Source organism: Empidonax traillii, unplaced genomic scaffold (assembly GCF_003031625.1).
Source record: "Empidonax traillii isolate 1590-97213 ecotype Southwest subspecies unplaced genomic scaffold, ASM303162v1 scaffold19:size3308961, whole genome shotgun sequence".
NCBI lineage: Eukaryota > Metazoa > Chordata > Aves > Passeriformes > Tyrannidae > Empidonax > Empidonax traillii.
The window spans coordinates 2,233,581-2,260,773 of record NW_020955212.1 but is presented as its reverse complement, the minus strand read 5'-3'; the positions used below and the strand labels follow the sequence as shown (position 1 = coordinate 2,260,773).

The window sequence follows — 27,193 nt, the reverse complement described above, 5'->3', positions numbered from 1 at the left end:
GTCGATATTGGTTGCTCAGCACTTTGTGCAGGAGGTTCCTGCAAACCCCCCAGTGTGGTGACTGTGCTGAGCCTCGTTCTAGTCTGCCTGTGCTCACAGTGGAAAACCCGGGCAATCCACTTAGTTAGGGCCCTTGAGGAAAGCTTCATGTAAGTCCAAAATTTCCAGTCTTATCAGTTTCATTACCAACCAAACTAAAATATTGACAGAGTAGATAATTAACTAGCATCTTAAGGCTCACTGAGCTAAACCACTCCTCACAGCAACTTCAAAGGAATATTGCCTGCATACACGAGTGACCAATTTGAGCTACACTGCGCACAGGCACCCAGTAAATAGCTGCCTTCCCTGGGACGTAGATACCATTTGCAGAAGTGCTCCCTTCTTGAGAAAACACTCCTTAAAATGGCAGCAATGGTGCTGCAAGCACCAGCTTGTCCCAGCCCCCATCAGCAAATACTTTCCAGTGAAGGGGTGTTCTACCTGCAAAGTTCTCAACATCAATCTATAAAATGACAGTTACCAAACTATATGTCAAGTTTTTTACTACCTTCACAGAGTAACACCAGAATGCTGCTGCCACTCTTTTTCCATAAATATCACACGCCAGCAGCACCTGGTACTCTGGATCTACAGCTACAAGTCCTTAGCAAGAAGTTCAATTTCATCCAGCAAGAAGTCCATGTCCTCCCGGCTAACTTGTGGGCTGATCACCACCTGACGGAAGAAGTTGACTTTGCCCCGGTGAGGCTGGTACCCAAGCATCATGCTGCCCTTCTTCATCATCCTCTCTTTAATTATAGGAGCAACCTGAAAGTAGACACAAAAAAAGGTTGATGTCACTCTCGGAAATATAGCATTTTTGGGCAGGAACTGTATTTTGTGACCTAAAAAAGTTATTTTGAAGTGTCTGAGTTTTGTACCTCTTGCCTGTCTTCCCACTGCCTGCTCCAAGTAACAGAAAAGCTCAGGCCTGCAGGTTTAGAAGCAGATTGCACTGAGGTTCTAGGACTCCTGAAAGTATTAGAACAAGATCTAAACCCCTCAAAAGCCTGCTGTTTGAGGCATTCATCTGTGGCATGGGAAAGATTGGGTTAAGGTCCCTAGTTTTCCTAATTTAGATCAAAGGTTTGAACCCAGGAAGAACATCAGTCTCAGCTAGTTAAAGGCAGGGTCTGTCTCCTTGTACTAACTAGGCTAAAAATTAATTCTCCCCCTTTATGGTCCTTCTCCCACCACATCTGCAAAACAGCTGCCCTTAGAGGACATTCTCAATTGAATCCTTGTGAAACTTAATCTGCCAAAGAAGTCTATTAAGGGAGAAGACCTGATCCTGAAACTTAAGATTTCATCTCTTAGATTTTGGCATAAGTAGCATTTGTCTGCACCACTCTTGCATGGGATGAAATCTCACAGGTGTCTTACTGCAGACAAAAACATGAGTGAGATTGGCAGAATCAGGTCCTTACAGCTGAGCACTTGATCTCATCCCAGCAGGGCTGTTAACTTCGGGAATTAATCTTGTGCTTAACTTTAGGAATGTGAGTAGTTCTGTGTTGTCATGCTTGAAATAGGTCATAAGCTCAAATGAATTGCTGGACTAAGTACTCTACTCCTTGGAAGACAGAATTCGACAAATTCAACAAATAAGTAATTTGACAGAAGTACTATTCTTTAAAAGGTCTTGCATTTTAATACATTATTAAAATATTTAATCTATTATATATTTAGTATATTCTATATATATTTAATACATTAGTAATAACACCAAGGTAATTCAGAACAGTGTATTCTTTTTCTTCTTTCCATGATGGTTTGACTTTGAACCAAGGAAACAGGCATGTGACCTAAAAGACTGTGCCAAATACTACCACGTGATTTGCAAAAGAAAAATGATGATGCCAACCTTACCTTAATAGATTTATTTTTATGGCCTATATTAGTAAGCAAGTCCTATACACTTTGCTTAGGTAAAAACAGGTAAGGTTTTCAATACTAACAGCCTAGCTTTCCTATATTTCCTTAGTGGTACATGTCTAAACTTCAGCTGTTCCAAAATGTGTATCCCATTCAGAGGAGGAATGTTTATGGCTCCAACTTGATTTGTCTCTCTGACAGATAAAAGTAGGTTGTTTATTTAGAGTTTGTTTTTTAAACTACGAGAGTGGTGGAGTCACAGTTCTAACTAAAGTCCAGTGTGCAACATCAGTATAAACTGTTCTGCCTCAGGGTCACCGTGAGCAGGTCACATCCTTGGTGCCACAAGGGGTAACCCCAGCAGCTGTGGCCTGAAATGAACATGACACTATGACATTGTGTCCAGGAGACGTTGTGCTGAACACCATATACATAAAGAAAAGAAAAAATTCCTCCACCTCTGTACTTGACAAGAACCCCCAAGTGACTTCTGTTCAAGGAATAAAGATACTACAAGTGCAAGGGGAGAAGCGAATTCTTCTTAATACACTTTCTCAGGCTCTTCTTTAAGATTCAAATCCCTGTGGCAACTTTTAGCCTTTATTGATGTTCCATCAGAGTTATTTCATCTTTTGTATCACACTATTGATTCTCTTCATCTCAACACCTGGCTCTCCACAATCCATCATCCCAAAATGTGCAGTAGCAAAAATGGAGACCGTGAAAGCAAAAACATTTATGGCTTCAGTAATCTGAGGACTTTAAATATATTGCATTCCAATAGGTCTTCTCTCATGAAAAGGAAAGGTAGAGAAACCTCATTTTCTTGATCTCATCTATTATCTCATTCATCCTTCATGCTAATGAAGCTCTCCTCTTAATTTGAAGTTTGTCCATCCCTTTTTAAATCCAAAACAAACACTTCCTACATAAAGAAATAAACCAAACCAAAACAAAATCGTATGAGCTTTTGACAGGATTACTTTTGGAAAGATTTTCCATCAAGTATTTTGCATGTGCTATTTGCTTAAGTTGTGCAGTTAGTGTAAAAAACTGTCAGGGATCTTAACCACAGAATGCAGTAAGGAACAGAATCTGTGTCCAAATGCTTAAGTACATGTCTCACGAAAGAACGATTAAATGATACATGCATGCTAGGGCAGGAGCACAGGGTCTGACTGCTAACAGAAGGGAAAGGCGACTACCACTTTGCAGCAGAAAAATTAGACCTATAAGAAACTAATTGCCTAGTGAGGAGTTCGATGACTTTAATTCCCAGCAAAGTCAATGAGACTGGGGGATACTCAGATATCAGAAAGAGCTGCACAGGTCCATTCAGGATAGGCTTCTCGGAAAGCAATTTAGTGAGAGTGAGATTGCTTCACCAGTCCAATTATTTTACTACAGAACTTACTTCAAATTGTAAATCTAATTCTTTTTGTGGCCCACCAGTGGAGCAGTCTCAGAATTTTAAGTGTAATATATCCTAAACCCAAAGTTCTCTTCTCTCCTTTGCTCCCTTCACCTTTTCCTTCCCACTGCTAGCCTTCCCTGTCAATCCATCCTGGAGACTATAATTTCAAATGCTCACTACAGCAGCAGAACACCTATCAGGCAGGTCCTTCTTCTACCTAGGAAGGTGGGGAGAAGGTGCCATGTGTGGGAGGCCGTCCTGTAGTGGAGCTGCTCACATTGCTCTGTGCAGCCAAAGGCCCATGGAACTGCTTTGCCTGAGGACTGATGGGTGCACCACACTCTCCATGTGGAGACCCACACAGAGGCTGTAACAGCTCTACTTCCCTTACTATTAATAGCAGAGTTTTGTTTTGTTTTGTTTTATTTTTTTAAATAGACCAGAAATTACAGAGTAGTTTAGCTCCTTCTCTACCTACCTGAGTGACAGGATAATCTGGTCTCTCACTCTCAGTCAGCACTTAGCTATAGTAAAAGCAACAAAAAGTCTAAGCCCTAAAGTTTAAGCTGTTTCTATCAAGAGTCCAGACTACAGCTGATCCTCCTATATATTTACAACAAAGATACCAATGTTACTTCCCAGCACATATACACACACAGAGCAGTGCAATAAGTAGCCAGGACCAGCTTGGACACTACAGATGAAATTCCAGTGCAGCAGGGGGATCAGAAGAGCAACATATCTCCCCGTCCATATCCTAAGTATCCTTGAGAAAAGTGATTCTGCACAGTCATACCCCAGGGCAATATCTTAAGACCACTCGGTCCCACTGATTGACTGATCAATGGCATTTAATCCAAGTTTCTCCAACACTTTAAGAATTTCCATCAGGCTCAGGTAATAACAGCAAAACACACTTCAGCAACCACCCTTAAAAACTGACTCAAAAAAAGAGATGAGCACATTCTCAGCTGAGGAATCACATATCTAGTGTCTTGTAGAGCTATTTCCCAAGCTTGGACAATAAAAATCTTTTCAGAGGACTTAATGACATTCCTATTTGAGATAATTTCTTCTTCTTCTTCCAGATAGCAAGACCTCAAAAACAATTCTCAAAGTGGTGAAACTATGTAAGTCTGGTTCTTAAGCTAAAAACAACCTCCTAGGACATGGGTTTCTTGTGTACAGTGAAATCTACAGAGCAGCTCTGTTAAATAGGTGGTGTTCTCACTCCCTTAGTCACAGCACAGTATTATGGTTTGGTATTCATTCACTATTACCTACCTCTTGTTGAACAGTATGGACATTTCCAAGAAGAATTGGTTTGTAAATTTTATTCTAATAACAAAAACAAAACCAAAAAAATTCATGAGGTAACCAAGTGCCTAATTTTTCAAATCATATAATCCTATTAACTTCTAAAATACATACCCCACTGCACTAGTGCTGCTGGTTATGGATAGCCAAATAAGTTGTCCTAAAGAAAAGGAGAATTTCCCAACAAATATGCTACCTTGTTCATTTTGCTGAAATAAAGAAATCAGCACCTACTGGTTTTAATTAGCCTCTTATTTTTCTGCACTAATGTTGTCTCTGACAATTGCAATTAACAGATATGCTGAAAATGCAAGAAAGCTCAGGTTGGACAACTGCAGAATAGATTGCTGATAATGGAAGACCACATCAACCTTGATTATAAATTTTTTTCTTGGTGCCCTCCTTTAATCTGCAGTGATCTCATTTTAGACCTAATTCAATATTTTCAAACTGAGTCCCACTAATATAATAAAAATTATATTCTAGGCCCCTGACACCATATCTCTGCTACCTGAATGCTCCCTCTACTGTCATCCTTCTCACATCATCCTCACAGTGGGATAGTCTAGTCATACCTGACGTTGCATATCACAACAGTTTATTCAAACTGTAGGCTACAGGCTATAAGCTTTATATAACATTCTATAATTTTTTTCATTTAAACATTAAGTCAAAAGGAATGTTGTGAAACACTAAGGCAAAAGGAGTTGCAAAATTGCTAAAAATCTGGGTAAAAATATTCTGCTTAAGCAACGAATTCATGAGAATACATGGCTTCAGGGGAAAAAAAAAGTCATGAATTTGACAAATATCCCAAGACAGCATTAGCCAAAAAAAAAAAAAAAAAAAAGAAAGAAAAAAACCCCACAAGTAAAGACTAAAGTTTTTCTAAACTTTGGAAATGAAAATATTTTGAGTATTTGTTTCAAAACAGTGTTTTCAATTAAAACTTAAATTCAATTGGAAATTGACCCATTTTTATTGCAGCCAGTAGAAAAGAACTGAGGAAATTGAAACTAAGCTTGCCTGAAAACAAAAATCCTTTCTGATCAACTAAAACCAAGAATTGCTTCCAGTTTCTCAATTCAATGGCCAAACCAAAAAATCCACTATTTGTACAACCATAAATATGTGGGATCAAAAGTGCTGACACTGCTTGACTGAAACAGCTGTAGAATTTTTGTCCCTCAGAAAAGACAGAAAGTATGAGAAAACTCATGGGACTGTCTGTTCTGTTGGCAAAACCTGTCTGGACATCCCGAGTGAACCACTTTGAGTAGTGTGGATGACTAAATGTGCCAGCCCAGCAAGTATTACAAAGACAGAATGCTTACAAGAACTAGTGTTAATACTGACAACTGCTATTCAGAAACATTTTTCCAAATCTTTAGAACAATTCCCATGTCACTGAGCATCCATGCAACATAAAGCTAGAGCTATTCCCGCTGCTGGCAGCAGCAACTCTCAGTCACCAGACCCCATTCTGCTTCTGATATTAATTCCAAATTGCCATGGACTTCAGTAGAAGCAGAATGCAATTATCTAAATTTCCTTCTTATGTGTCTGCTTCAGGTGGCAGTTTGCAAACAGCCTTCAGCTTTTACTACAGAAAGCCACACTCACAGCAAATCAATAACCTTTCTAGGGATCAAGAAAAGCAGGCCAGACAGTGTTGGAAGGACAGGAGCATATTAGCAGCTCAAACTATTTCTCTTCTTCAAATACAGCCTTGATTAAATTTTCCAAGGTACAGAACCCTGCACTAGAAACTGGCTGAAGAATTGAAGCTAGAAGACAAAAAAGCTGCCCTTTTGACAAAATGGAAAGATCACATTCTCACAGTTTCACAGATATGGAAAACACATTTTGTGTTCTTGTCTCAATTATTCCTTGCAATGGAAGACAAGCTTATGCAGAGCAGTCCCTCTCATCTGACCCCAAAAAAACTATTTTGGCTCCCCCAGAAGGAGCACTGTCATTTAGAAGTTCATGATTGTTACTTAAAAGGCAACTTATTGACTATTAAAAGTCTGACAAGTTATGCTTCCTGCTAGAAATGAGCAGTTCGGAGCCATGCATATTCATAAGAAAACAACTATTGTACAACAATTGCTACCAAAACAAAATGTAAATAAAACCCTAGTTCATGAAATATTCAGATGCAATTTAAAACTTTTACATATGGGCTATTAATTACAGTGGGTCTTCACAATATTGTTTCTTATCTTGCTTAAATGATAGAATGATGGTTTGAAGTATGGGATACAGACTCAACAAACAAGACTAGTCCCAAACCCTCCCAGAGGCTCTTTGGACAAATAACTACATCTCTTTTGGGTAATATGTTTCTTTTTTCCTTCAGGGCAGTGAAGTCTTTGTGTGTTCCTACATCATATTCATGGGAGACTTGATCTTTTCTCCCAAGTAACAAGCAATAGGACAGGAGGAAATGGTCTCAAGTTGCACCAGAGGAGGCTTAGACAGGACATTAGGGAAAATTTCTTTACTTAAAGAGTGATCAAGCATAGGAGGAGGCTGCCCAGGGAAGTGGTTGAATCACTGTGCCTAAGGATATTTAAAAGCTACATTGATGTGGCACTCAGGGATACAGTTTAGTGGTGAACTTGACAGCGCTGGGTTACAGGTTGGACTCAATGACCTAAACAGTCTTTTCCAGCCTAAATGGTTCTATGATTCTATCTACTGCAATTGGCCCTGAAACAATGGTACAGAGCACCCACAAGGTATGATAGATGTATTAAAAAATTTCTGTGTCAAATAGGTCTCACAAGCATACCACAATATGTCACAACACATCTGCTGCATTTCCCAGAATGGTTAGAGAAGATAAGTCTGACATCAACGATGCCAGTAATTATTAAGTAAGAACAATAGCTGGCATCTTAATATTGATTACTGGATGTGATACAAATTAACAAAACACTTTTGCTTGGGTCTAATTACAAAACTAGTTAAATACTATAAATATTTGGAAAGTACTAGTGCTTTCAACATATTTTACACCAAGAAATTATATTCCCCACTGTTAAATATCTTTTCTTGCTTTTTGCTGCAACATCAGTTGCTGGCTTTAGAACAACAGGCTTTTTCCCTTTTGGTGATAATTAAAAAGAAACTCAGACCATTTGTCAGCTGTCACAGCAACTGGGACAATCGAAATACCAAATATTTGCACATCCAATCACAGCTTCATTGCTGTAGCCAAGGCGCTCAGTAAAACCCAAACATGTTTTTCTTTTGTCTAGAATTTGTTCTGGGCCCACATCCCTAAACCACTAATAAATTATTGCCGTGCACTATTGAGCCAGTGCTCCCTTTGTGCCACGCCAGGCAACAAAAGCAGAAATAAGTGCATTTGTCAAAATAGCAGTAACCACTTCCACATTCTTCAGAGCCACTAACATATCGAAGGAGAACAGATGCTCTTGTATTTTTGTCCCAGTACTGACATTCTCTGTGCACCTTCAACTCACACTCAGAGCTGCACAGTATGTCTCCACTACAATATATTGCACATCATCTTCCCATCCATTGCTTTTTGCCAGAAGACACATTAATGAACCTCACAAAGCACTGAAAATGGCCTGAATAATAGGAGCTGGTGGGCTGGCTTTGTATTTTGATCGTCTTAAGTGACTTCTTTAGTTGGTCATTTATGTAAGAAAAAATAGCCTTCAGACAAAGGCTTTTACACTAATGGTATTGACCCCTGAAAAGGAAGAGCCAGGACAGAATAGCCCCCAGAACAGAATCAGCACTTAAACAAGTTTGTATGTATTTTTATTTACAGTTAAAAAGTACATTGGTGAACAACACAATTTTCCAGGTGCACAGTCCCATATCTTTTTCTGTCTGAGCACATGTGGCTTTTCAAGACAATTCACATGGAATTCCTATTATTTTTCTCTCATTTCTGTGTTGCTTTACCGAGGTCTTATTAACAAGCCATGTGGAAAGTGTAGGCATTAAGAAAACATCAGAGGCTAGCAGACAACAGTATGAATCCAGAATTCTGTTCTGTTTAAAAGATATTTGAGTCTTACTACTTTTATAAAAATAATTACTTTGAAAGCTTTCATAGCATACACAAGGCTCTTATGTGCTCCATTTTATTAAGTTCCTAATTTAGTGTCTAGGTTTTCTGGTCTTTCAACCCTGCCAAATCTCCCCTTCTCCATCCAGGATGAAGGGGTAGCATGCCATCTTGAAGGCCAAAGTAACCACCAAAAACCCCTATCCTTTTCGGTTTGTATACGCAGGAATGAGCTTCAGTTCTACTCCACTGAGGGAACAAATAAATCACAGTGCAATGAGAATGTCTGGGGCTGGGAGGAACACTTTTTGATAGGAAACGACTGCATTATGTGGTGACATGAGTTCAAAAACTCAACATGCTTCTACGGTAGAAAAAGGAATATCATTTCAGAAACTGGGAATGATTCCCAGCTGTTAAGATCTTATTTACTACTTGCACAAGTCAGCTTCTGGCATAAGGTTGCAGTACCTTCTGTATTTGCATTACAGTAAGAATTAAAGAACAGTAATGCATATTTTTTTATATTCTTTAAGCAGAACTAAAGAAAAATGAGTATTTCAACAAAACTAGATACCTTTGGTTTGTTTTTTTTTTTCCTTAAAAACATCCTACTGACTTTCTCAGAGGCTTCTTACAATGTCTTGGGGAGCATAAGGGGATAGTGTCTACCATGATGCAGACTGCTAATACGAAAGGAAGGCAATTGTCTAACCTGTTCACCCAATTTAACAAAGAAAATTATCCCACTTGCCCCTCCACACAGTGAAATACAAGACCAGCAACTATCAATTATTAAAATTGTTTTCTTACCTGAAACTCATTTATGTAACTCCCAATATGGTTATGAAATAAAGACCACAAACCCTGTGACATGGAGCCCTGTCAAAGTCAACACAACACTTTTCTCATGTACATCTTGCCCCAGGACAATGTTCACTCCAGCTCAGCCTTGCTACTCTCCTCATTCCCAGTCAGAATGCTTTCCTTTTTTTTATTATCCCCAATTTAAAAGTGTTACAAACCACTACAAAATATGTTAATGCATGGACAACCAGGAAACTGAAAGAACAAAGCAGGATCTCTAGGGTTTCAAAATGTGTGAATTTTATTGCACTCTGAAAGGGTGAAAAATGAAAGGAAAATAATGACTTGCACCTACAAGTATTTGCAAACTGAAGACAGAAAATATAGGTAATTATGATTAATAACAGTCTTCGGTAAATAGAATTAGACTGCAGTCAATTCCTAGATGATTTAAGTTCAGTTGAAAGGGCAACAACAGACTGGGCACAAAATTTAGAATCCATTTTGCAAGAATACGTAGCCTCAAAGGAATACTTGGAATTAAAAATTTGCTAACCTCGGGCCTATGCTGCAGACCTATAGATATGGCTCAGTATTCAGAGGCACAGATGAAATCCTCTAATCCTGTACACCAAATTGCTTTGAGAACCTTATTCTTTCACCAGTCTGACCAGGTATTCACCCTGGACCATAGCAAAAGCCACAATTTCCCTTAGTGCCACATCTACCTATAAATAACATACAATTAGAAAGAAAATAAAAGTAGGTTGAAATACTGGCACATTTTTGTCAGGCTTCTGCACCAACATCGATATTCTTATGAAAGAAAGAGAGACAAAACAAGGATAATCTTTAGATCTTTGAAAGCAATCATGATCTGCTATATAAAATTATCCATTAAAGTCTTCTAGACTTTATCTCCTTTGATGAAAAAAAAATTTGCAGAACTTGATAAATACAAATAATCTTCCTACAAAAATTTATAAACTCTCTGATTCGTCACTGCATTTGGAAAAAATTCTCTACATTAATCAGCATTCACCTACAGAAGTCTGCCATTGAAGTACAGGGAGTTTTATAACTAAATTCACCTGTGGTAGAGTTAGACTAACCCATATTTTCTTAAAACTCGATTAAATTTGAAAGGAAGGTCTAAATATCTGCTGAATGGATGTCAGTCTCAAGGATTTTCTACTGCTTTTACAGGAACCCATCTCCGTTAAAAGAAATTTTGTAAGACTTGTAAACATTTCTGACCACACTGACCCCTTAGGAGAGTAACAAGAAATCCCTCCCTTGTAGGCACGAAAAAGAAACATATTCCATCTCACTTCTCTTGAAATGCCTACAGTGAGAAAGGAATCTGTTCTTAAATATCTGAAGCAAAAAATGAAAGTGAAGTCTTAGAAAGTACTTTGTATCTCACTACACATGAAGGAGATGGATTTCCTCCCACTCATCCCCACAGATATTTCTGACACCACTCACAACATCACACAAATATAAAGACTGCTTAATTGAGCAGATGATGCAAGCTACAGACTTTTTCTGTGGCATTACTAGTAATTGATTTTTCCTGAAATATTTTCTGAAAATTTTTATAAAGCAACAGCAAGGAACGGTAGTTTAGGGCCCTATCCTTTTTTTCAACTGTCTGTAAATTCAGTGTTTACCTTCAGCTTCTTAAAGAAGTGTTTGATGCAGCAGGAGGGAAGTGCAGCTCACCTCTTCTCCTACTGAAGTTGGTGATAGGAAACAGAGGAGTGTTAATATAAAAAGTGGATACTCATTTAAGTGGAGGCAAGCTTAAGATTTATTGACCCAAGAGCAAGAGGTCAATATTTATTCAGAGAACAATAAATCTTGATACTTCATTCTAACAGATGTTAATCCAATGTATTATTAAATCCATCCTATTAAAACTAATTAGATTGTGTGTCCTCGTGGGCCTTGTTGCCAATAGTCATTAGTATTGCCATGGATCATAATTACTGTGCTTTGATAATTAAATCATATAATATCCAATAAAATTGAATATATGGGGATAGAAATAATTATTTTTCTCCACCATGATTATATTATTGTAGGTTTCATTCAACACCATTCCTTCATGGTGTTGTAGACTTTCCTTACACTCTTCTGCCAGGATCAGCACAGCTAAGGAATCAAAAGTTCTCTGCGAACTACACCATTTTTTAAACTTACTCATTTGTCTTAAAAACCTGACACTCTCAAAGCCACATCCATCTAATATTCATGCACTAGGCAGGTAAGGAGTAGTATAAGCAGTAAGTAACTGCTGTTAGTGACAAGAAAGAGGAAGATGTCATATTCCTAAGTATAAGTGAAAAATTCCTTCCAATTTGGAGTTTTACACTGCTTTCCATCCTCACATTTCGATGTACTTCATAGATAAGAGGAAATACTATTATCTCCACCTTAATCTCTGAAAGGAACTGAGGCGCACAGAAAGGAAACAATGACCGAATCACAACTCTGTGCCAAAGCTAGACATCCTTCAGGTACATTAGTGAATTAGTGAGCAGGACAGGGTATTTATAGTGCAATTTGCCTTGTAAACACTCTTGTAAAATACACACAAGCTCATTCCATTTGGATCAAAGAGATTTCCTTCCTAGAGGAACCACGGCTGAACTGCAGCATCAGGATGCAATGCAGAGTGCCCCGCTTGCAGCGCAGGTGTCAACTCCTCCAGTGGTCAGCATTCCACGGACTCACAGAGCACACCTAGGGCTGCTGACTGGTGTGAGCTTCACTGGTGGTGAAGACTTAGTGAGGACACGAGGGATCACAGAAAATCAAACCCTGGTCAATCCATCTTCTTTATACCACACACATCAGTAACACATTTTCCCAAGTTCCAGCTCTGTATATTGACTTATATTGATCCTTGACAGTATTTTTCCTTCAGGACTTGCACTGTTTACAGACTGTAGTTGCTTATTTTTGTAAGAGTCTCACATGTAAGGGGAGTAACAGCTTGAGAGGAAGTGTTAGGCGCATTGAAGTGAACAACATATGTTTCCCAGAGACACAGCCTCCAGCACTGGAGATAAAATGTGGAAAGTAGGATTCAATTCCCATCATTTTGCCAGTCTAAAAGTTAGTTTAAAAGCCTAAGTTAGTCATATAGGCTTTGCCCTTCATTAACAGAGAAAAAGAGGCACCTCTAGGGAGTGATTCATTTCATCCTGGAGTAAGATAGGCCTTGAAACAGATGGACTCAGTTTGGGAAAGCTTCTCTCCTACTCCATGGTCTTCAGTGGAAGATGTCTGCATAAGTTTTAGATGGCTAAAGCAAGGTAAGATGAAGTTCATGCAGACAGTTTATCTTGAATCAAAGGTACCTAAAATCCATATTCCTCTGGTGTTTCTAGGCTATGGAACTGCTGAATAGACCCAAAAGTTGCACTGGACAGAGTGCAGAAGGAGGATATCCAGAGTACAAGCAGAATCAAGGGGAACCAAGCGTTTCTCCATGACTAACATGGTGAATGTGCATTAGGTGATATGATTAAAGACTAACCACAGAAAACACATAGACTCAGCCAAGACCAAAGAAACAACAACACACAGAGGAACCCTAATAACCTGATCAGTGAAAATGGAGAACATCACATTGACTACTCCTCTGACTATCAGAAAAGGACATTTGTCCCTAGCATGAAACACACAAAGAGAAATAAACTAAAAACTCTCACGGGGTGCTAGGCAAGGGGTACAGTACTCCCTAGGGGATGCTGATGGAAGAAAATTATGGGACTGTAGAAAACATATTGTGCGACGCTTAGGTGAAGGACCAAAGGTGTAGACAGAGAGATGTCAGGAGGATGGGGCAGGAACAAGATGGGGCAAACTGCAAGCAGCACTACAGGCTGGGGGAAGAGTGTCTGGCCACTTTCTGACATTGTACTGAATTGCCACTGCTCTGAAGTCTTTTCTGTGATTGGTAATCTGGCCCAAACCATTCTATGATTCAGAGATTTTCACTGAAATGTTAGGGACATGTGCTTCGAATAATTTTCTAGGTATAAGAACTTATTTGCATTTGAACCCAAGAGCATCCCATTGGTCCAACAAAAGCATATTGATCATTAGAAAACTCTCTTTGGGCTGGAGGTTCATATGCAATGAACTTGAAACGGAACTTCAGACTAGGATTAAATGCACATATGTTTTTACCTCATTATCCTATTGCACAGAATGAGGCAATATGAGGCTTGCATTTCTGATGTTGTTTGAGAAAGAGCCATCTTTAACCAAGAACAGTTGTGAGAATACGTGCTAACACCATACTGAGGGTGTGTCTCGGCTCTCTTGACGCTGTTTCCCTTCTATGTTCAGAGCCAGTTTTTACAAACTTAGCAAATTCTTCTCATGCACTGCTGCCAAGCTGGCCATGTGTACATGCAAAGGTCATTTTTTCATGCAAGCACAGATTATTTGCATGCATATGTTACGTCCATGCAAGTGTATATGTGCAGCTGTGTAGGACCAATTTAGAACAAAAGGCAGGGCTGCAGTGGATTCCTCCAAAAATTACAAACACGAAAAACAAACCAAAGAAAAAACTCCATCTCGTTATATGGCACAACCTCCAGCTCTCCAACATGCTACAGAACAAATGGTTCTCTGCATCTGACATGACTATAAGCTACTGCCCTCCTACAAGCTTCAAACTGTTGTTATTTTACTTCCCTCAGATGATTCTCATTATAACTGGGATGAGTGCTGAGTTAAAAAGTCAGCGCATGAATCATATCATCAACTCAGTTGTCTGGAATCTTGCTTTTCCATGCATTTCCTCATTGCTACACGATTCACCAGTGTAAAACGTGTTGTAGCTGCATCAAATTTCCTTTTGCTCTTTTAACCCTAAAATTGCCTGTGAGCAGACACTTATTTACTGTTATGCAGCTTCCTAACCACTGATGACCTGTGCTTTCACTGCCTGCCTCACAGTAGTCACAGAGTTACTAATATTTACACCGAGGTTAAATCCAAGGGGTATCTCTTTATCCAGCTTCTCGATAAGCCCTCAGCATTGAGTGCCTGTGTTCTTCTCAGAAACAAGAAAACCAACCCAGAATCTCAGTTTAAGCCTAATTTAAGCCATGCCATTGCTCCTTGCACCATCGAATCTCATCCATCTTTCCATACGTGAGGGTGGGTCCACAGCACTGTAACTTTTGCCATAACCATCACCCATGGGACCTACTCCCACACTGGAGCAGCATGAGGGTTGTTTCCACCAGCTTTTAACCTTGCCAGAGGAAGGAAGCAAGCAGGTAAGTGGCTCTGAGCACTAGTCATGAAACAGGTTTTTGATGCCTTACATACAGATGTACACAGAGGACAAAAAAAAAGTTCCTAACTATTAACATTTACTGCTCATGTGATACTCTCCTTCTTTCAGCTGTTTATTCGAACTATGCTGTTGGTCTATAATCCAGTGTATTGTACAGTGACATCTTATAGTCTTAGAGATCTACATTCCCCTTCTACTATCTAAACACTGCACCACTGATATTTTCTCCCTACAGTCACTCTGCACAGTACTGTACTAGATTTCCCCATGTCCCTAATCTATCTATCATATTCCATTCCCAAATATTACACTTTCATTTTTTAGTGAAAGGAATAACTTTGACTGATTCTGTTCAGTGGAATGCATTTTTCCAGTCACAGAAACCAAAGTACATCTTGCAGTCTTTCCCTTTGAAGCCAGTAGTATTCTCAAGGCACAGGATTAGAGCAGGTTTTTATAATTTCAGGGTGGGCAGTACAGAAATGGTTTCTCCTTGGTTTGTTTTTAATCTTACAAAAATCTGTAATCATGTTTTCAGTGTAGTGCTCTCCCTTTTTCATTACTACCTTGTATTAACCAATAGTAATCAATCTGTACATTCAGAGACTTGAGTTTCAGTCCACAGCAACTATTTTAAGAACTAATATATATGAATTCCTGTACTGTGGAAACAACACTAACCCCAGCTTGAAGTTACAGGATTTTTGATGAATATTTCATGATCACACAGATGGAAACACTTCCTTTGTGTTTATCAAACAACTGATTTAAAAATCACAGTTCCAAGATGATACATGAATTTAGCAGAATCTCTACCTTAATCTTTAAGATGATTTTACTAACTAGATTAATCATTCACTGACAGCTTAAAAAAGGTTAAAAGCTTGGCAGGAAAAATGGTCAGTCTCGTGCTTTCATTTTCCACTGTCAGCTGTGACTTTGGGAAGCAGAAGAGAGCACGCAACTTGGGCTGCTTTTGATCACCATCTAGTGTGTGAATTGAAGAACTGCACGGGTTTAAGAAGTGAGTTACCTATTTAGAGTTGAGCAGCAGTAGTATTAACACGTTTTTTTCATCGTTTCTAGAAGATCTCAAATAGGCTTAGTGAACTTGAAAAAACAGGAATTTTCAGTTGCCTCTAGCTGCCTGATGAAAGTCAGATGTAGTCTGTGATTATGATGGTCTAGGGATATAAAGAAAGCAAGACCTGCATAGTGAAGCAGTATCTTTTTCAGGTAAAGTTACTTACTGAGAAAAAGCAACATGCTTTTAGGCAAGGAATCCTTTCACTATGTCTCTGTGTCTTTCACAGGTATCCAAATGCTACATTAGTTTCATTGTTTTCTGATTTTTTTTTTTTTTTTTGGTGAAGATAGTCAGAAATAATATTTGCAAAATTCTTCACTTACAAAAATTGTGTGCATTGTTATAACTAAAGCCCACATTCTAATTGTAATTCAACATTTATCCGTGCAATTAAGACTGCAAGACTGGTAAATCAGCAAGACAGCTAGACAGAGGAGGGGTACCAGCACCACTGGAGGTGAAAGTCTCTGGCAGCTTTAGGTTTTGAACATTGCAGATGACTCAGGACAGCTTGGACTATGCCTTTCAACATCACTGGCCAAGCAATGCTAATTCTTAGCTAGTAGCCTTGCTTTTCAGAAAGCACGCTGTGACTCAACATACAGAAATTCAGTATCTTCACACCGATGAACTTACTTAAAAAGACCAGAACAAAACAGAAAACACATCTTTACTAAAACAGGCTCATACCTTCAATATTAAATAATAATAATAATATTATGAATTTTCAACAAAGAAGGAGGAGTTTCAGGAGACACTTGGAAGAAGCCTTTGCCTGTAAACAGCAGAACAGTCTTCTTTTTTAGGGGGAAAAATATGACTTTTCCCTTATTTTATTATGAGGCCAAGTCAAGAAGCAGTCAAAGATACTTTGACACCATGACTTACCACTAGCCTATGGTCCCTTTTATACAATATCCACCCGTGCCTCTATCCCTTTGTATTAAAAAATTCATACCATCAGCTGAATTGCCACTCAGGGAAAACAAACAAGCAAGCAAACAACGATGCTCAACTACTGTTAAAACTGCATACTAACTCCTCAAATATTACTGGATTCAGACCCTATATAGGACACTCAAATGCTAGGAAGAACTGTAAAATCTTTGCAAGTTTCATATTTTATTAGACACTGATCTCTCAATTATAATGAGTCAATATATCTTATTCCAAATAACGTTTCAGTTTAAACCTTGTAGGCAGTACATAATTTTATACAAAGGATTGCAGGGCGGGGGAGAGAAAATAAAAGAAAGAAAAAGCTAGTGCTGCCTGGAAAGTAGGAGATAGCTCGTGCTTGCTCTAGTTTATCCTTTAACAGCTCGTGCCTTCAAAATAGAGCTGGCAGTATTACTGAGGAACTTATGCTGATTTAAGGACTGGAAGAAATTACCTTCCCTCCTCAAACACGGGTTTTTTTTTTTCCCTGAGAGCGTCAAATAGCCATTAACAGCCTGAGCACTAATTAGCAGTTCCAACATATTACTGTTGTTCTGGTGCCCCCCAATGGTCACCTGGCTTTACTACCAGCTGCGGCTTAAAAACCTCTCGGAAAAGCTGTGCTCCAGACGTGACCCCCAAGCGCACAGCTGGGCCCGAGCCCTGACACAGCTACCAACACTGCAGAGCTCCCATTCGTGGTATCCAGAGCTGGATGTCCAGGGCAGGTCCTCCAGCCGAGTACCAACCACCATCCCTAACCACTTCCAAAGAACACTTCGGCAGCTTCAGCACTGAGCCCTCCAGGTCAACACAAGTGCATCATGGCCACTGTTGACTGCAAAAATTAACCTGATTCACAAGAACAGATGCTACATAGAATCTCAGAATTGTCTGGGATGATCTTTCAAGGTCATCTCATCCAATGCCCCTGCAATGAGTAGGGACATCTTCAATTATGCGAGGTTGCTCAGAGCCCCATATAACCTGATCTTCAGTGTTTCCAGGGATGGGGTATCTGTAGATTTCTACATTGTATTAATCAAACTGAGACATCGTTCAAGCAGCTAAGACACACTGATATCCAGCACTGGCTGTGTTTTCCCTCCCTTCCCCAGTCACCGCATCCCATTACACAAACACTGACTTAGTGTTTCTACAGTCTCCAACTCGTATAACAATCAGTTTTGCACATCCTGTCCCAACTCACCTGCAGTTGTGGTGTAGCCCCAGTATGATGTTACATCTTCATTTCCAACCACATTGCGACACAGAGAAATTACTCATTGGTCTATAAATCAGCACTTCCTCCTGAGTACCGATCACAACCTGACTGACTCACTGCAGCCTAAGGAAAAGCATAGTCACGATCACAAAGAGTGTTTCAAAAGACCTTATTTTCAGAAAAACTTCGGGTGGAAAAGACAGATGAAAGCTTAAAACTCTTTAAGAAGAGCTTAGATAGCCAAAAGCTGCAATCCTTCAATCAAGAAAGAAGACAGCTTTATCTAAAAGCCCATCCCGGTTTATTGGCAAAGGGAAGATAGCAAAGCAATATTTAACAAGTTGAAAGAGGGAAGAAGATCAAATAGCAATCAATATAAACATGACATGAAGAAAATTTATCAGAAGAAAAAGAAAACCTTGACTGACAGGACCAGGAAAAGAAGAAAAAGTTTAGTATGTACATTAGGGATGACTGAAACCTTACCCATGGTTAAATCATTAAAAATGCAGGCAAGGCAGAAGTGCTCAGTAAGCTTTCAAATTCTACTGGGAGGGATTCCTACCACAAATCTGATGAACTTTCCAAGCCATCAGCAGCTATTGGAATGTTAAAGATCTATTGAAGGCAAACTTATAGGTACAATCGATCCAGGCCTGCAGACCTAAGATTAAAAATGACTCACTGAATCTGTGGATAATTTTTTAGGATACTAAGGAAATTACAGAAAACAAGCACTACTATTAGAAGTGGTAAGCAGATAGACCTAGTGAAATAAGGATGCTTAAGTCAATATGAAGATAAAGTTAAAAAAAAAGAAACACTCATACTGGATTTAATTTATAATGAGTTAAAAGGTAAGAATTCATAGAAATTCTAATATTGATAGAAACAGATTCAGAATGTAGTCTTTTGCATTCAGTTACATTTATATCTTCACCAAACACCATTTTTTTGGGTCAGCCCATTGTCATTATTTTGCTGATATTACAAGTTTTCTTGATGATTTACTTGCACTTAGAGCATTAATAAGAAAACCTTACACAAGCCATTTAGATGAAAAATAGCAGGAAAAATTCACACAGGAACAGCACAAAAAAATTAGGACCACACAATAGCAATACAGTAGAAATAAGAAAGATTTTAATAACTAGCATATCTCCACATGTAGGGAAAATAGGATGTCAATCAAACATTGCTGCCAGTGAGGCTCCACAGAGACTGGGATTAACCTTGATGCTGATCCTCAGTGTTGGTTTTCTGAATGTCAGTAAATGACAGCTGACACCATTTGCAAGTGCAGACTCACAAACCAAAAAAACAATCAGGAAGGCAATCCCTTGCACAGACCTGAAGTGCCCAATGACTTCAATGAAGTCAAAAGGTAAGTTTTGCATGTAGGAAAAAAACTACAGACACCTCAAAATGGATGACTATCCTAAAAACAGTGACTCTGAAAAACAGTTGACAAAAAAATAAAATTCACATGAGCTTCCAGGTCAAATATCAGAAACCACAAATCTTTCCTGGCAAGCAACTGACTTCCCTGCAGTTGTTTTCACTCTACACCTGGGCCAAAATAAGCTTTAAAAATTTCTCTCAAGAGGCAGAAGTTTTGCAATTAGGTCATTTATGTGGGTGCTTTAAAATAGTCAGGGCTGCTCTTAAACAGAGATCCCCAGATCCTAGGACCACTGGTTAACCTGGGATGTCAGTCTGTTTTCCATAGGAAAATAGGAAAAATGAAACCCACCCAAGATGTCTTGACAATTTATTTTGTACTCAAAATAGTCATTTATATACACAAGAAAACTTTTCATTTCAGCATTCATCATCGCAATATATATATTTTACCAAGCTTCCCAAGGAAATATAGTTGAAGCAAAAAGTTAATACAATCCATGATTTTATAAACAAGTGCTCAGGTATTAAGGAGGCAATTTTATCTCCACATAGAGTAGAGAAAACATAGGTGCTGGCAAGCAATACATAGTTCAGATGTTCTTTTTTTTAACAATAATGAAAAATGGGAAGGATGATGATGACAGCCACAGAAATGATTCTACAGCTAATGAAGACCTAAAGAAGTGAATCTATTTAGTTTATAAATAAAAGAATGAGAGGTGACTTGATGATAGCTTATGAGTATGTGAAAAGGCAAAAATAAATTAGAGAAGGCTATTTTAGTGTGGAAAGGCATTTTTCATCATAATTTTTCCTTCCTTCCTAATCAATGGGGACAGAATGATTGCAGCGCAGCCAGGCAGAAAGGGATCTGGGAGTTTGGATTGACAGGAAGCTGAACATGAGCCAGCAGTGTGCCCAGGTGGCCAAGAAGGCCAATGACCTATATTAGGAACAGTGTGGCCAGCAGGAGCAGGGAAGTGATCCTTCCCCTGTACTCAGTGCTGGTGAGGCCATACCTGGAGTATTGTGTTCAGTTCTGGGCCCCTCAGTTCAGGAAGGATATTGAGGTGCTGGAGCAGGTCCAGGGAAGAGCAACCAGGCTGGTGAAGGGAATTGAGCACAAGTCCTATGAGGAGAGGCTGAGGGAGCTGGGGTTGTTTAGTCTGGAGAAGAGGAGGCTCAGGGGTGACCTCATCACTCTCTACAACTACCTGAGAGGAAGTTGTAGCCAGGTGGGCATTAATCTCCTCTCCCAGGCAACCAGCAGTAGGACAAGAAGGCACTGTCTTAAGTTGTACCAGGGGAGATTTAGGTTGAATATTAGGAAAAAATTGTTTACAGAGAGAGTGATCAGGCATTGGAATGGGCTGCCCAGGGAGGTGGTGGATTCACCGTCCCTGGAGGTTTTTAAGATGAGACTGAATGCGGCACTTAGGGCCATGGTCTAGTAACCATGGCTGGGTTGGATCAAGGGTTGGACTTGATGATCTCAGAGATCTTTTCCAACCCAGATGATTCTATGATGAAGTGTTATGAATATATTTCCTTAATACATTGCCTTGCAGTCTCATTTTCTACAGAAGGCAAGTTAGCCATTGAAAGAAAGTGCCAAGGAAAATGGCAGTTTTGCCATTCCATTATGCTTTCCAGTTAAAAATAGGTGCCTTTATAGAAGATATGCTTATACAAAAGTCACTGGGCTACCCAGAGAAGAGTCCCCAAAATACAAAGCTAGTCAGGTAATTTCTTTTGTCCTTAAGCTCTTTTTGATTATAGGCTCCAGTTTTATGGTTAGCTGAAAACCAGATGCAAACACGTAAATTAGTTTATTCACTTATTTTCATAAGTCCCATGCAGCAACCTGAAGTTGTTAAAGAATGGGTAATACATTCCTGTCTGGCAGACACAATTCAGTCGAAGTGTGCTTTCAAGGGAAAAAGGTAAAGCCAGCTGATGCCTTCCCACAAATCTCTGGAGTGACTGCAGCTGGCTCATCTGGTTTCCCCAAAAATAGGGAAATGGGAGAGGAACTGCATCCCCTGTTCAGACACGTCTCTCCAAGTACACCTGGTCTGTTCAGAAAGCGAGATCACAAATTTTGTATGGATAAAGAGCTATAGGATGCAGGGGAAAAGGGCAAAAAAAAGGGGGGAATAGTAGGAAAAGTACAACAGCTTCATTGCTCTTTGACAGAGTGCATGCTTTCCTGTGTAGTACTTTCACTCTTATTCCAGTGCCAAAAAAAAAAAAAAAAAAAAAAAAAAAAAAAAAAAAAAAAAAAAAAAAAAAAAAAAAAAAAAAAAAAAAAAANGGCAGTTGACTCATTCAGAAGCCACAGCAAGTACCAGCTGGCAGGGCAGAACAATCATCATGATGCCACCAGAAAGATTTGCAACTGAATGAAACTTTACTGTATAGTTAAGAAATGGTTCATTTAAAAAGCCATTACCAGCAGACCACACTACCACTCATTATTCATTCATGAGATTGTCATTTAGTCCACCTGCAATTTCTGATGTTCAAATACCTTTAAAAGATATCTAAAGCATTCAGAGAAGGTTCTGTTATGACAGCCTTGCAGAGGGAGAGGCAGCACTCAAAAGGTGCCGAGAGGGTGGTGACTTCTGTTACACATTGCAGTTCAACTATGTGCAAAAGCAAGAAACATCATGCATTAACAATTAAACAACTGCTAAGAATCATTTTTGTTCAGCCATGCTCTTTGCTTTCACTCTCAATGAGATTTATCCTATGCAAAAGACCAATGGGAGGGGCAGGCATTACTGTTATCCTATATGTGTCCTTCAGCATTAAAATACCAATTATTAGCAAGGCTAAGGAATATATATAGCCATCATATAACAAGCCAGTGTTCTGCTGGGCAGTCCCCTCATTGATCCCTAGTGCACCCTAAAATGTTCACTGCAAATGCCCACCTAAAAATCAACTGTTATTCCCTCATTTGTATTCCTCAGTCATCAACCCTATTCAGTTCAAACTCCCACTGTAAAACAGATTCTCTGAACTGCATACCAAAATCCTCACATGGACAAGGAGCCACAGTTTGGGCAGCTGCAGGGAGGCAGCTCTAGGAGCAGCCTACAAGCACAAGTTGAAACAAGGTGCTGAAACCACAATGGTCTTCAAGGAGCACCATTGACCACTTTGAGATGGGACTGATCTGGGCTGCAGGGCTGCCTTGCTACTCTAACCCTGAAGGTTCCTAATCAAACAGCATGCCCCCCACAGTCCAGTTGTGCCACAGTCACACAGTGCAGCCCTGGCACAAGAGCCCCATGATACTCACTCAAAGGTCCAAGGGTCTCAACTTGGCCAGGCTTCGCATAGTTTCATGACAAGTCTTTTTCTCTGTCAGGATGCTGTAAAAGTCAACCCTCCTTCCACCACCTTCACATAGGAAAGAAATTTATCCCCTGTGCAAACCACAGAGCAGCAAGTCCACAAAACTTTTTTGTGACTGCTGCTTTTCTGAGACAAACCCATACGGTCTCCCCCTACCCACACAATACCACCTGTGCAGCTCCAGGCTTGCAAATTATTGCATTCCCTTCACCAGGAGACCAGTTAGGATCCTTCAGATAGCCCCTGAGGCTTCTCATATGAAAGGAGTAAATTCAGAACTGGCAGGAAGATCAGCTTCACAGACCCAGAGAACATGTTCAGGGCCCCTGTGGGACCATTCTGCAGACACCCAGCACAGAGGGGAGATAGCTGGGAGTCAAGTGTACTAGAGATACTCTGAAATGCTAATGTCTCTGACTGACTGTTTTCCTCATTTACAGAAAATTAGGAGGTGTAAGGGGTAGAAAAGGGATTTTATTGTTCCCCCAGATGTCAGATAAAATAATCTAAGTCAGTGCATTAAAACATGATTACCATTTGTTATAAGAAAAAAAGATGATAGGGGAAGGAGACGACTTTTTTTTTTTTTTTCAGGTAAAAACTGAGCACAGAATGAAGCTTCTAGTGACCTCAGGACTCCAGTACTTAGACATTCCCAGAATGCTTCAATTATTGAGCTCCCCTGTGATATATACTGGGTTTCATTTTGATCCACAGGCTATTAAACATGATCTATGATACTTCCAGAAAAGCTCTCTTTTGGAGTTCAACCTGTAACTTGAACTTTTTTTTCTTCCATCATTGATTATTAATGTGCATACAGCACTGAGAGAGCAGAATGAAGGGGTGCACAGATGTGCAGGAGCACAGTGTTGCTTTATAAGAACACAGTCTATAGGGTCAAACAGAACTAAATTAAATGTGTTGAGTAGCTTTAAATTCTGCTTTCTTATTAAAAGCAGTCCTCTTCACAGGCAGGCACAAAAGGCCATTTGCAATATTAGTCAATATGTTCTAACTCCAAAATTACTCAAAGGAAGAGTAATTAGTCCTATTTAAGCAGAGGAAAATACATGTTTTTTGGGCAAACAAGTACTATGTAGCAAGGAATCAGGATGCAGTAGCTGTAACCACAAAATATATCAAGAGTATAGTAATTTGCTGTAGCTCAGACTAAAAATATTTGACTGTAAATAGCACTAAGAATGCATACTGTATAAATCATATCTTTTGAGGTTACCATTTCTTGGAAAGCATATGTTTTTGAGGAATAAGGTTGTTTGCTTTTGTAGGGTTGTGGGTTTGGCTGAGCTGAGAGCTGGGACTGTTCAGTCTAGAGAAGAGAAGGCATGTGGGGATCTTAGGAATGTATGTAAGCAGCTGAAGAGGGTGCAGAGAAGACAGATCCAGACTCTTTTCAGTCGTGTCCAGTGAGAGGACCAAAGGCAGTGGGCACAATCTGAAATACTGGAAATTGAACACCAGGAAACACTTTTTCACTGTGAGGGTGATCAAACACTGGCACAGGGTGCCCTGGAAGGTTATAGAGTGGCCATCCTTGGAGATATTCAAAAGCCACCTCAACGTGGTCCTGGACAAACAACCCTAGGTGTCCCTGTTTGAGAGGGAGCTTGGACAAGATGACCTCCAGAGGTCCTTTCTACACTCAAGTGTTCTCTGATTCTGTTAACAAGTTTTTTTTAAGAATGTAGCTACTTCAGTAATACTATACATTATTCTATCCTCTCCCTTTTCAATAATAATTTTCTTTTATATGATCCCAATATGGAAATATATATTCATATACATGTGTATGCATAGGCACTCACACACACATTTATATTCAAATACCACATAAGAACAATTCTAAAAAGTTTCACAGTGTTGCATTACAAAATATGGATTTTTTTCCTTTTTACAGTAGTAATGAACAAGAATGCAATACTGTTCTGTGTGGCAACATGACTCCGAGTAAAAAGTGCTTATTTTTATTATGCTATTTGGCAATGAAAGGATGATGTTGAAGTGCTCTTAATGGGAAAAAAAAAAAAAAGAAAAAAAAAAGAGAGATGGTAAACTCCTACTTTCATTATAAATTCCCTTTGTCTTCCTATAATCAGCAAATAGCTTAATATTTACTCTTTAAAAATGTCATAAAGTTGACATAGTTTTCAGATTAGATTTTTCAATTCTACACAAACACAGAGAAAAATTTTTTTGAGGTATGTCACCAACTGCCTGCTTAATTTATATGAATTGCACCACTTTCACTTATTCCTCCCAAAAATTCACTTTTCTGGAAAAGAAATGGAGTTGTTTTACTCTCTTTGTCTTTCTACAGTCTGAGACACTTAACAAGGGATGCAAAGTTTCCACTGCTCGGGGTAACAGGCTGTATCTGTTTGAAAGCCATGCAAATTAAATAGTACTGTCTTTGTTCACACAGACAAGCAAGAAGCATTTATGCAGTGCTTAAGCACCCTTTAGTCAATTGAATCCATGGCAATAAAGCAGAGAATGCAATCCCACTGAATCCCCACAGCCTCCATTGATCTTTCAGTTAAAAAATAAGACTTTTTAGAAGCTTCCTGTACATAAATAGAAAGATTTATTATGTATGAAGCTTTTAACAATGCAAAGGTTTGAAATCAGGTTGTTTGTTTTCTATATCTGAACTGGGAGCTAGAATGACCATCAGGTATAGTGAGGCAGCATGCCAAAATTTTAAGATATTGGACAAGAGGAAGCCATGCTTCCCTTGTAAGAAGGGAGTACACCTACAGAAAATATACTCTACTATTATAGGTGATTTGCTTAGGTCCTGAAAGAACAGTCATGTTAACTAACTCGTCCTTCTGAGATCATTTTTAGCCTGAATCAAGTACCATACTTAACCTGTGGCCATATAGCTCCTAGTTCCTAAGCTAGATAAGGTATCTTCACAGAGCATTACACACTGTGATGAAAATACATCTTGCATTGATCTCCCTGGAAGGTTCCACCCTTTGCTTTGAATCTCTTGTGATTTTATTTCCTAACAATATTGCTCTCCACTTTCTATATCGCCCCCAGCTTCATTTCATGCAATTATGTGTATTACCACATGGAGAAAAGATTGGACCCTCCATTATCCTTAGAAGGATTTAAAGCAGGAAACAACTAGTGTGAAACCTACTTCATCTCTGGAGATCTGAGCAATCTTGCCCTGCAGGTGGCTTGGGGAAGATGAAATCCTTGTTCAGCTTGAATGCAACATATGGAGCCGCAGCAGGCTCCCTCCCTACAGCTTTGATCATTTCCGTAGGCTGAGCACCAGGGATCAATAGACCTCAGTCCCCAGTGGGCCTTGAATATGCACAGCTCAATGTTAAGTCCGTGACAAAAGTTGCCCTGCATTCTCATCTAGTAAGCCGTACAGTGTAAAAGTCATTGAGGCTTCTTCTCTTTGTTCCCAAGAACTGAGGTGTAGTTTCAGCAGCTGTGCAACAGTGCTCTGAATACAGAGATGTTTTGCTGCCAGATGTGTTATTACTGCTGGATGGGATGTAAATGTTATCACTTCGAGATATCACCAAGTCTGGAAAGGGACTGAGGGGGTAGAATAGAAATAACCACCTATCCAAAGGATAGTTAAAATGAAGTGGAAGGTAATTTAGTGATGTTGATTGTTGCCTATTTGCCTCAGCTGAAACAGTACCACTGACCTAAAACAAGTAATTATTTCTACATGAATAGGACTGCTTTTAACTGGATCCAAGTGGTACTATACACCCCTAAAAAGTCAGTCTGGATAAGGGAAAAAATAGAGAGCTAGAACAGAGTATCTAAAACTGCCATATCGCAAATTCCTACAATAACACTCAAGACTATTATAGAAAGCATGGGTTGGAAGCAGTTCACACCTTCGCCTTGTCTTATTCCATCTACTGCAGGTTACAGTACAGTTATACAAACACAGCTCCATTCTAGCCCCATAAATATATCTGATATATCTTTCATCCCATGAAAGAGCAACGTGAAATCAGGTCAGTCTCACACACTAGTACAGGTGGCTGAAAGTTACACAGACATACAACTTCACCTATGTAAAATATATACTGAAATGTTCCTAACACCTGGCTCTAGTGTTAAGGTGAAACGGACACTGCCAAGGTAAAATGCATTGATTCCTACTTCTCCTGATGAACATCAGTCAATTTGGCCCCTTAGCCTACCGCTACTACTTCAGCATTCATGCAAGAATAAATATAACAGAGAACAAAGACATAAATTGCAGTTATGTGCAGATATGCAGTCAGAAACCAAAGCATTCTATGTTGAATTAATTTAAAAAA

General features: G+C 39.3%; 1 protein-coding gene across 2 annotated transcripts in view; it reads right to left on the bottom strand.

The window, feature by feature from the left end:
* The window catches only part of GADL1 (glutamate decarboxylase like 1), an 82,522-nt gene continuing 55,329 nt past the window's right edge, over positions 1-27,193 (bottom strand). Inside the window, exon 15 of one of the 2 annotated variants that reach the window (XM_027897745.1) lies at positions 1-810. In XM_027897745.1, the coding sequence (XP_027753546.1) occupies positions 637-810 (174 nt within the window). In that variant the 3' untranslated portion in view covers positions 1-636. Of the gene's footprint in view, positions 811-23,042; positions 23,199-27,193 lie in introns of those variants that run through there. The other variant, XM_027897754.1, reaches the window with a different exon arrangement.